We start from the raw sequence: 12,211 nt of genomic DNA, 5'->3' as shown, positions 1-12,211 counted from the left end.
TTTGTAACTTTAACTTTTTGCGACATGATCAAGGTGTCGCTACGCGTTACAATTTTGCCATTTGTATTATGTCATCCGTTATTTATATCATAACATTGCTTCAGGGTTAGTTGGACCCAAAAATGTTGCTGCAAATGTTTGCCATCGCAAAAAGGTGATAAGGAAGTGACGGCACAGTAATTGAACCAAAAGCGAAAATGTACTCAAATAACTCCTTAATTCCATTCCAAATGTTATTGACTTCTTATTTAAAAAAAACACTGCGCATTTGGCAAGCAATGCCATTAATGGGATTGCTTCATCTGAGAAATGACGCATTCCGGGTCCCCTGACGCAAGGGAGGAAGAGAGCTGACTGTTTTCCGACAACTTTCGCCAAGAGTGGAACACGCCACCCCATCGTGCCCTCTGCAATGCAGTCGCCAGACATGATCTTCGGGACATTGAATGCATCTGGCAGCGATGTCGATATATTAAACATAATTGACTCTGCGTGACTTCGGGGGAGGGTGGGTTGTTGGTGCCATGTTTTTTTTTCTAGTGTCGCTCATTTTGCGATACGAAGGCTAAATGAAGGAACAGGTCCTATATTTTGGTGCATTGAGCAGGCTAGCTATTAGCTGTCTAGCTGACTGGCTGTAAGCTGTCGAGCTGGCGGCTATCTGGCTATTACCTATTTATTACTTATCCATTAGCTAGCTAGCTAGCTTTCTGTCTATTTTAGTTACTTCGGGGTTGAGTGAACGCTGGCGCATGTGGAAAATCTGATCCTGTGGCTGTAAAGTGACCTTGAGAGCTTTGAAAAGCGCTTAGAAATGAAATGTATTATTATTTGCTATCTAGCTGGCTATCTATCTATCCAGCTATTAGCTATCGAGATATATAGCTCTCTATTTGCTATCTATCTATCTATCTATCTATGTAGCTCTTAGCCATCTATTAGCTAGCGAGCTAGCTTTCTATCTATTTGAGTTACTCTGAGTGAATGCTGGCGCATGTGGCTGCCGCTGCTCACCCACAGAAAAACTTTATCCTGTGACTGTAAAGTGACCCTGAGAGTTTTGAAAGGCGCTTAGAAATTAAATTTATTATTAATTATTATTATTATTATTATTATTATTATTATTACATTTCTTTCATTTCTCTTATTCCCAGACTGACTCACGTTACCCTGAACGCATCGCCGCGGCGGAGCCTGCTGATGATACAGACCACAAAAAAAACCACAAAGTTGCCATTTCAGTCATGCGGGCAATCAACACGGCACTCCGGAGATAACAAAAAGGCTCAGCGCTCATTGCAGACACAATCTGATTGCATCAGAACTGCAAGAGGTAAGCGAGGGATGCGCTTCAACTGGGTGCAGCCCTCCCCCCGCACTACCCCTCCCCCAACCCAATCTTACACGTCTTTGGCACTCATCGGCAAAAATGTCACTTGAGATTGAACGGCCAAAAGGTCAGGGGAGAAGAAGAGAGCTCAGTAAACAAGGGCAAACACAGGGACGATTTGGACACTTTTTTTCGTGAGGATGTGGTGAAGGGTTTTAAGATACGGCGCTGAGTTGTGAGGCTTTCAGCCAAACTTGGCCAAACAAAATAGCAAGTATGAGTCATGCAGTGTCAAGCTCAAAATAAAATTGACTCCACGATACATTATGGAAGTATGTACGGCGGACACCTATCATAGCTGTGTCCGGCGCCACCATGTCTGGACATTTGGGATATATAAATGGGGCCGATACGACCAGTCAGACTTTAGTTCGCTGACGAAGCCTCTTGGATAGGAGGCGAAACGTCTGAAACCTTCACTTTTGTACAGATGACGGCTGAAGAAACCTTCTCAACAAGGGGGTGGGACCTTCTGAAACTGGCCATTTCAAGTCCGAAATAACAGAGTACAGTGATACTTCGGTTTATGAACCCCTTGGCTTACGAACTTTTCGGTTTACGAACATTAAATTTATGAAAATTTTACCTTGGCATACAAACTATTTTTCGAGATACACACAGAGCGCCACAATGAGTGATGTGTCGTTCGCGAACGAGCCCGTGCTCCAAAAAAGAAAATGGTTGACGACTTTTGTTTTGTCCTCATTTCCCGTCCCCAGTCTTTGGTTAAAGCCACGTGATTCGTCAAGAATGCAGCAGTGAAGGGGGCGGGGGGGGTTAAACATTAAAGAGACAGGCAGACGACAGAGAGAGTGAGAAAATGGATAGAAAACTGAAATTTGGACTCGTTTCAACTTTGATAGTTCACAGGCAGAGTGTAGACTGATCAATCAAGCTCCACAGATAACCCGCACAAGCCATCTGTCCACTTGATGCAAAAAACTCAATTCCATCAAGCCATCAACAACCAACACAAAGGTAAATAAAACAACATTATACATTACAGTTTATTTCTTTAATTATAATACCATAGCACATTTATTATACATAAAATGAGGTATATTTTGTGTAGTTTTAAGGCTTAGAAAATTAGAAAGTAGACAAGTATGTTTTATGGGGACCTAGGAACGGATTATTCTCATTTTAATGGTTTCCTATGGGAAATTAAATTTTGGGATACACACTTTTTGCCTTACACACTGTCTGGGAACCAATTAAGTTCGTAAGGCAAGGTATCACTGTATTGGAGACTCACGACAAGCCATTTCAAGCTGACTGAATACACCTTGGATGTGTCAAGTGTCATGTTCTGTTCCCGGAAGGAAAAAAAAAATCATCATTTTATTGTTTTTTTTCCCCCCCTCTAAGGGCAAGCTACCAAAATTGCAGTTGTCAAGGCTGCAGGTCAACCTCAGCCCCGTCGACGTGTCCCCCCCCCCAATTCTTTTTGCCTTCTGACATGGAGAAAATCTTCCCCCCGGTGAAGATCACACCACTTCATTTAATTGCCATGATATGCTGCCTGTCCAACACGCCGTATATCATTTTGCACTTTGCCTGAACTCTGTTTATCTGCAGACGAAAACGCATTCTATGAATGGATAAATAACTAACTACCCACTGGCTTGGTGACACGTATCGCTGCAGTAATAAAATGGGCGAATAAAAAGAAAAAAACCTGCTACGCGTCGCTTATGCGTCGGCGTACTTGCAAAAAAAAAAAAATGTCACGTCGTTTATTTACCTTGATGTGGCTGTACTCCCCCTTGCCGGACTCTCCGCTGACAGATTTGCTTTCAGGCCTGTGCTTGAGGACTTGACGCAAAGGACTGGAGATTGGCAGGCCTGTCACACTGATTCCATCTGAAAATTTAAAAAAAAGGAGGTGGTGGGGGGGATCAGCGTCAGCAAAATTAGCAAAAGGTTATTTGAAATTGATGGCGAGCAAAGTTAAATATCAGGAACACCCCTCTCGGGAGTGAATTCGCTAAGATTTTCGCAGTTTATGCGTTTGAATATCAGGCTCACTATTGACCTTTGGCGCAAATTTCAAAATTACCAGATAATAATAATAATAATAATAATAATAATAATACATTTAATTTTTAAGCGCCTTTAAAAACTCTAAAGGACACTTAATAATAATAATAATAATAATTAATTATTATTATTATTATTATTATTATTATTATTATTATTATTATTATACATTTCATTTATAAGCGCCTTTCAAAACTCTCAAGGTCACTTTACAGTCACAATTTTTTTTCTGTAGTTGAGTAGCCACATGCGCCATCGTTGACCCAACCCGGAAGTAACTCAAATAGATAGCAAGCTCGTTGTATTAAGTTCATCCTGTCTACTTGATATCTAATTTAAAACATATGTGACACTGACGAAGGTGGAAGTATAGGCCGAAACATGTCAGGTAATTGAACAGCTAAAATACACTTTTTTTCTGTAAGAAAAGAATCTGTTTTAAATTAGATAGCAAGCTAGTTTACAGTAAAATATATATTTTTTTTTGTGCGGGTGAGCAGCGGCAGATGGCCTCATGGATTTGTTAACTCATTCATTGCCATTCACAAATTTATTCATGAATTGAAAAAAAAATGACGTAGAGCGAGCGCCATTCCCAAATTTGTTCAGGTTTTGTTTTTCCATGCTTGGGTGCCGATAAAGCGCTGCCAATGTTTTTAAGAGCTCCCGTCATCACGCCGACCCACGGACGATTGGCGTGTCGATGGCGTTGTCGTTAAGTACGACACAGGCAGCATTTAACGTGATAAAGCTCCCGGCGAGTCATGGTCCATTTTTTTTAATCACCCCGCCCCATGAGTGATGACATCACTCCCGTCGAGGTCGAGAGTTATTGTGTTGGCGTTTCAAAGTGAGGGATAAACTCATTTGGGGATATATCGGCAAGGCTCAGTCTGCGTCGAATGTTCTCTCCTGACTGTGTTCTTTGTCTAATGTGCCCATGTCTGTCTTAGCTGACAAAGGACATCAGGTACACAGGCAGAAAAAAAAAAAATTGGCGGGCGGGGTGGCAGATCCGGCTGATCGATTCCCTCCTCCCTCCACACGTGCATCCAGAAGAAAATGATTAGTTAGCGGGCCCGATATAGCATGACAATCAGTCACTTTGGATCGACTATAAATAAAGCGCTCCTGTAAACGACGCATCCGTGACGCGCGGCGGGCACGACACGTGAGTCGCAAGCTGGAGCTAACGGGGGCGAAAGCGTGTCTGCGGATAAAGCGTTGCCAATCCGTTCATTCATCGTGATTTCAAGCCAATCGTGGCAATTTCATTCATCTACCGCGACATGACTGATAGACGTACTTTTATTGTGACAGGAGGCTGGTAGTATACCATACAGTAAAGTCTCGTTATATCGATATTCAAGGGAGTCCGAAAAAATATCGATATAACCGGGACTATCGATATATCCGACCCTGTTTGCATGCAATTTTCTCCGTGCGTGCATAGAAATAGTATCGATATAACCGGGACTATCGATATATCCGATATCGATATAACGAGACTTTACTGTATTTGGAAAACATTCATTGGGGGTGCACCTTATACTCTGGTGCGCCTTATTTAAAAAAATTGGTACTTGTACGAGTACAAATGCCTTATACACCAGAAAATGCAGTACTCTTACAAGTACGTTACTTTTACAAGTACCTTATATTCCGATGTACAGTGGGACCTTGGCTTATGAACTTAATTGGTTCCCAGACAGTGTGTAAGGCGAAAAGTGTGTATCCCAAAAATTAATTCCCCATAGGAAACCATTAAAATGAGAATAATCCGTTCCCAGGTCCAGATAAAACATAATTTTCTACTTTCTAATTTTCTAAGCCTTAAAGCTACACAAAATATACCTTATTTTATGTATAATAAATGTGTCTTAGTATTATGATTAAAGGAATAAACTGTACTGTACAATAAAGTCATTTTATTTACCTTTGTGATGGTGGTTGATGGCTTGATGGAATGGAGTGGCCGGTTCCCTCAGCATTAAACACTTGATGAGGAACATCGGCTTCTTTCACCATCTTGAGGAATGATCCCTTGTAGGTGCTTTCTCTGTGATAATTGTATCTAGTTCTTCATCAATTGTGATCTGTTTAGCTGGGTTGATAGCTTTTTGCATCAAGTGTACAGACGACTTGTGCGGGTCATTTGTGGAGCCTGATTGATGGGATATTTTAACTGTTTTCTATCCATTTTCTCACTAATCTCACACTCTCACACTTTTGTTTTTTGTTTCAAGCTCTGTCATCTCCCTTTCGTGTGTGTGTGTTTTCTCACTTTCTCTCTGTCTGCCTGTCTCTTTAATGTGCGTAACGCCAGCTTCTAATATAGCGCCTTATAATGTCATGTGCCTTATATTTTGAAAACTCATATATTTCGACATTATATTTAGTGCGCCTTATATATGGAAAAACAAAGAAAATACACCACTCTTGGGGGAGCGCCTTATACTCTGGTGCGCGTTATACAGAGGAAAATGCAATAATTTGTGCTTTTTTTCAGGGACAACAAGGCAACTGATTGGCCGGGCTGCGCTTATATTTGGAAAACATATATTTATATATTATATTAGGAAACCTTTTTTCATTCATTGAAGATACGCCTTATAGTCCAGTGTGCCTTATTCCGGTGCGCCTTATATATGGAAAAAGTTTGAAAATTTACCATTCATTGCGGGTGCGACTTATTCTCTGGTGCACCTTATACACCGGAAAAGGCGATATTTATATTTGGAAAATGTTTTTCATTTATTGAAGGTTCGCCTTATAGTCCGGTGCGCCTCACATATAGAAAAAGTTTGAAAATTTACCATTCATTGGGGATGCGCCTTATACATCGGTATGCCTTATACACCAGAAATTACGGTAGGTATAGTTGGGGTTTTTTTCTTTCTCCAATTAGATCCAAAATGGAGGCTCTCCTGGTCAGAATGAACCATGGGCATGTTTTTATTGATAATGTTCCCCCATCAATTCATTTGCCATCACCGATTCACTGTTCACAGTAGACCATAGAAGAAGAAGAAAAATCCATCATGGGGTTAACGGTGAAGAAAACCTCACAGGCTGTGCCAACGATGGCTTTTAAGTGAGTGAGAAATGATTCATGCTCGGATGAGGCGCATTCTTGCCCAGAATGTTGCTCTCTTTGTCTCTTACATTTTGCAGTCTACAAACACACACATCCTTGTTTCCGACCAAACGGCTTTGAGCCGAGTATAATGAAGCCATATGACGCCTAAGCCACATACGCTTGAAAGGGATTAGCCCTGTTTAGTTTGGACTGAAAAACAAATTGAATGGAGGTGATAGCGGTTATGTTGGAATATGAATCAACGTCTGGTGCGTTGAACACTTACGCCAAGCGAAGTCCCGCGATGCCGTTTTGACTGGCGGGCAAATCTTTTTTTTCACAGCAGACGGGGGATTTTATTTTTATTTGTATTTGTATTTTTTGGGGGGATATAACAGTTATGTGTGATGATATTCACACACGGGTGCGCCGCTGGTGGTGCGTTTTATTTCAACGGTTTGGCTGGAGCTCGCGGGTGTTGAGGTGGGGGGGCGTGCATTGTGTCAATGTTGCCAGCGATTTTCAATGCAAGTACATAGCAAGGTTTCATCAACAACGATAATTGAAAATGGTTATTTGGTATATATATTTTTTTTTTTTAACTGTATACAAGTCCGTTGTCATTGTCCAACCACATGAACGCAGTCCTGCATTTGGGTCGACCATTAACGCGAGACGTCCACTCTTTATTTGTCTTCCTCTCGTCAATCGTCCTTTCTCGCAAATATGCGGCACGTGATGTTTAATTAACCCATTCGCAGCCAGACGATGTGCCAAAAATGTGTCCACTCCAGTGCCAGGGTTTTTGTCATTTTCACTAAAATTCCAGGACCCGCGGAATATTGAGTTTTGGGACGATTGTATTTAGTCTCAGAAACCTTAGACCACCTTCTTTCATCAGAAAAAAAGTTAATTCCTAAGTTATATGGGTCTGCAGTTATCTGAGCTTGAAATGGGGGCGGCTGTACAAAATACAAAACAATACATATTAATTTCTATAGCGCTTTTACAACAGGTAAAGTTATAACAAAGCGCTAACATGGTGCTTTATCGACACCAAAGCATGGAAAAAAATAATATAATAAATACATTCGGGGAATGGCAGTGAACGAGTTAACAGCCTTTCTAATTGCAAGAACGTGACATATCTTTTTATCTGGAATTGACTGAAGCGTCATCAAAAGTTTGAAAAACCTCTCTGAAAATTCTATTCTAAACTAGTTTGAAACGCGTCAAAGATCAACCACTCAATCAAAATTGAAGGAATGCCTAATCTACCATTCGAGGCTCATATTTTGATCTCGGTGAGATACCGCCCCCACATGTCACTGTTGCAATATGATGCAATAGTTCCACGGCTGCTTTGTTTAAAAACACCACGAGCGCATCAACCTGGCGTTAATAACGGCAATTCATTGACACGACGGTGCAACCGCATCAAATGCGTCGACTAAAAATTGCATCACCACCACAACCGTACGCGCCTTACCTCCTTTATTCAGCACATCAATTATTGCTCACCTAATTACAAACGGTGGAACGGTATCGTTTAAATGACCTCAACGGAAAGGTGATAAACACCCAACACTCCCATTGTGTCAGACTGTCAACAGTCACAAGGAGAAGGTAAGGGTGGGCCGGGGTGGGGGAGCTGGAACTTGGAGGTAAAAAAAAATCCCCCAAAAACAAAGAAAGGAACACAATGAGCTAACTCACAGGGAGGGAAGAAGGTAAGACTCCGCCCACTTCATCCCAATTTTTCCAAATTTGGAATATAAAGGAGAGGAGAGGTTAAAGCCAGAATATGGGGAGCGAAATAAATCTAGAGAGACCTTATAGACCCCTCCCCTGTTACGCTGAATGTCAAATAAGGCAGCACGATCCTCGCAGAGGGAAATAGTACTGCCAAATCTCTGGTTTGGATCAATTTGGGTTATTCTGAATCCAAAAACGTCAAGTCGTCGTGTATTCTGCGAACGACGGCGTGAAAAGTTGCATCAAATGACTTCACAATTATCGCTGCAAAAAAATGAATCATTGAAAAATAGACTTGCATTTATCAATTTAAGGAGAGTAACGTGTGTGTTTAACCAAAATCGCATCATACACAAAATTAAACTGAGAAAAAACAAAAAACAAAAAACAAAAAAAAACAAGCTTGGTCTACATTTCATCTCGCGATTACGTCAGATTTGATGACTGCGCATAAAAGATTCATTGCAATAGGCAAAACTGGATTTACCGTCATTCAGGTCCTGCAACAGGTTCTCCTGGCCAGAAAAGTCCAGTTTGACGTTGACGTTGACCGCCAGCGTAACGGCTTGACCGGGTTTGAGAGGGATGTGTGATGCAACCTCAGCCAGATCCCAACTCAGAAAATCCCCAAACACTTTCTCTGGACACATAAGGGATATGCAAAATACGTCAATGTAAGACATAATGTGGGTCTTTATTGTGGCTTTTAAATTATGCGCATTGAAGTTTTAAACCCGGGAAAAAAAGTATTTTCCGGTGTATAAGGTGCACCGGAGTATAAGGCGCACTCCCAATGAATGGTGTATATTCGATTTTTTTCCTATATACCTTCAATGAATGAAAAACGTTTTCCAAATATAATATATAAATATGTAAAAGTTTTCCAAATATAAGGTGCACCGCATTATAAGGCGCTACAGTAGAGGCTGGGGTTACGCACTACTTGGAGTCGGAGAAATGGAGTCGTGGCTGCTGACAGTCGTTCGGAGACCCGTTGTGGCTCAATATTACTTCAAATACGCACTGGCGTATAACGCGCAAAGTCATCTTTTGAAGAAAAATCAAGGCTTTGGGGGTCGCCTCATCAAAAATAGCTAAAGAGAACAAATGCATTGTGACAGGATGCTGGGAGGATACCATTGTGTTTCATAATAATAATAAATAATAATAATAATAATAATAATAATAATAATAATAATAATAATAATAATAATTTTCATTTATAAGCGCCTTTCAAAACTCTCAAGGTCACTTTACAGTAACAGGATGAAGTTTTCTGTGGGTGAGCAGCGGCAGCCACATGCGCCAGCGTTCACTCAACCCGGAATAACTCAAATAGATAGAAAGCTAGCGAATAAATAGCTAATAGCTTGATAGCTAGCTAATAGATAGAAAATAGCCAGCTACTGTAGCCCGATAGCTAATAGCCAGCTACTGCAGCTAGATAGCTAATAGATAGCCACCTAGACAGCCAGCTAAAAGCTAGCCAGCCAGGTAGCCAGCTAGATATAGATAACTGGATAGCTAGATATAATAATAATAAATTTCATTTAAAAGCACCTTTCTAAACTTTCAAGGTCACTTTTCAGTCACAGGAGAAGTTTTTCTGTGGGTGAGCAGCGGCAGCCACACGCGCCAGCGTTCACCCAACCCAGAAGTAACTACAAATACATGAAATACATAAAAAGCTAGCTAGAAAAGCTAGCTTTAAAATACAAAAGCTAGCTTTCAAATCCATAGAAAGCTAGCTAGCTAATAGATAGCCAATAGCCAATATCATGTGGTGTGCTTTATATTTTGAAAACTCATATTTATCTATTATAATTGGGAAATTGTTTTCATTCATTTCAGATGCGCCTTATAGTGCGATGTGCCTTATATATGGAAACAAGTTTGAAAATACACCATTCATTGGGGTTGCGCCTTATACATCAGAAAATACGCTCATTTGTGCTTTTTTTCAGGGACAACAAAGCTACTGATTGCTTAGCGTCTACAGCTCGACGGCAGTCTCTAATTTACGCTAGCAAGGAATGACTCAGCTGCATCCACTTGAGCCCCGAGCGTCAAATGAATGATGCATCCATCACCTGAATAAAGCATGTGTTCATTCCGTGCAGGTGAGACACTCTTCGGAATGGGAGCAACAGGCAGGATTTTATTTTATCAGCCCTCCCCCCAAGCCCGCTCACATCACTAGCTCTTCGTTCACACCCTCTTACTCTTTTCATGGGAATGTATTTTTGATGAATAACACCCAGCTTTACATATTCATAAACCATGTGCATTAAAGGGGAGAGAAAAGTGGATGAGCGAGCAGAGCGAGCAACGAGAGAGAGAGAGAGAGAGAGAGAGAGAGAGAGAGAGAGAGAGAGAGAGAGAGAGAGAGAGAGAGAGAGAGAGAGAGAGAGAAATATGGCCGGCAAGTCATTCGCTTGGTGACGTTATTGTGACTCTACGAAAGTAAAAACAGGAAATGGCTGTGACAATTATTATTCTTCTCTTCGAGAGGTTTTGATTTATTGATGTATTTTCTTCTTTTTTGCTTGCGAATTGACAGTCAAACGGTGGCAAGTTAGTTTTATCAGACTGCAGTTTAGCACCAAGTTGGAGATTTTTTTGAAACCAGAGTATTCAAGTTTCTTGAGACAGAATCTGTTCTTGGCGAACTATGCAGAATTTTTTTTTTAAATACATTGATATATAAAATATCGTACAGTAATACCTTGGCTTGCGAACTTAATTGGATTTGCCTTTATTAGTCTCACAGTAATTTGGTTCCCAGACTGCGTGTAAGGCGAAAAGTGTCTATCCCAAAGATTAGTTTCCCATAGGAAACCATTAAAATGAGAATAATCCGTTCTCAGATCCCTCCATGAAACATAATTTTCTACATTCTAATTTTCTAAGCCTTAAAACTACACAAAATATACCTTATTTTATGTATAATAAATGTGCTATGGTATTATAATTAAAGAAATAAACTGTACCGTATAATAAAGTCATTTTATTTACCTTTGTGATGGTCGATGGCTTGATGGAATGGAGTGGCCGGTTTCATCAGCATTAAACACTTGATGAGGAACGTAGTCTTCTTCTTCCCCCATCTTGAGGAATGATTCTTTGTAAGCTTTGGCAGCTTTATCGTCAGAACTAGCTGTCTCACCATGACAAATGACACTGAATCCCTGTACGAGGCTTAAAGTTCTCGAACCATGCGTGGCTAGCCTTGAAATCATCAATGGATGACGAACTTCCAGGTTGCCTCTTGACGATATCCGAGTGAAGTTGCCATGCATTGTCTGCGATAATTTTACCTAGTTCTTCATCAATTGTGTTCTGTTTAGCTGGGTTGATAGCTTTTTGCATCAAGCGTACAGATGGCTTGTGCGGGTTATTTGTGGAGAGTCTACACTCCAAAAGCTCAAGCGAGAGCAAATTAACTCATTCACTGCCAGACGATGTGCAAATTGTGTCCACTCCAGTGCCAGGGTTTTTGTCATTGTCAATCGAATTCCAGGACCCACAGAATATTAAGTTTTTAGGACTACATAAACATTCAATGCAGTGTAAGAAACCTTAGGCTCTCTTCTTTTATGAGAAAAAGAGTTAATTCGTAAGTTATATGGGTCTGGAGTTATCTGAGCTTGAAATGGGGGCAAATGTACAAAATACAATACAATATAGTTGGTTGTCAAGTTATCTGCATTGAAAGTGGGGATGGCTGCACAAAAGGTAAATGCTGCCCCCTCGTGGGAGGGAAAAACATTGCCTGTCCAGCGCTTTATCCGCTACCCCGCAAGGAAAACAAAAATCCGAATAAATCCGGGAATGGCAGTGAATGAGTTCAGTAGAAATTTCAAGTTATTTGGCATCATCATGTTGTTGAAGCAAATCCTGTTTATTAGTCATTTATACTATGCGATCGAGGACTGTGAATGGGAAGG

At 40.7% G+C, this 12,211-nt stretch overlaps 1 protein-coding gene across 4 annotated transcripts in view; it reads right to left on the bottom strand.

Moving 5' to 3' along the window:
- trappc9 (trafficking protein particle complex subunit 9) overlaps positions 1-12,211 on the bottom strand; it is a 110,005-nt gene that overhangs the window by 53,903 nt on the left and 43,891 nt on the right. For all 4 annotated transcript variants that reach the window (XM_088986900.1, XM_088986903.1, XM_088986901.1 and 1 more), the window contains 2 exons: positions 8,752-8,904; positions 3,135-3,253 (listed from right to left, as the gene is read on the bottom strand). In XM_088986900.1, coding sequence (XP_088843026.1) covers positions 3,135-3,253; positions 8,752-8,904 — 272 coding nt within the window. The remainder of the gene's footprint in view (positions 1-3,134; positions 3,254-8,751; positions 8,905-12,211) is intronic.

The sequence above is a fragment of the Hippocampus bargibanti genome, linkage group LG20 (assembly GCF_051943395.1).
Source record: "Hippocampus bargibanti isolate YZ-2025 linkage group LG20, ASM5194339v1, whole genome shotgun sequence".
Classification (NCBI taxonomy): Eukaryota; Metazoa; Chordata; class Actinopteri; order Syngnathiformes; family Syngnathidae; genus Hippocampus; species Hippocampus bargibanti.
The sequence above is the reverse complement of the archived record's forward strand: the minus strand, read 5'-3'. Positions and strand labels throughout refer to the sequence as shown.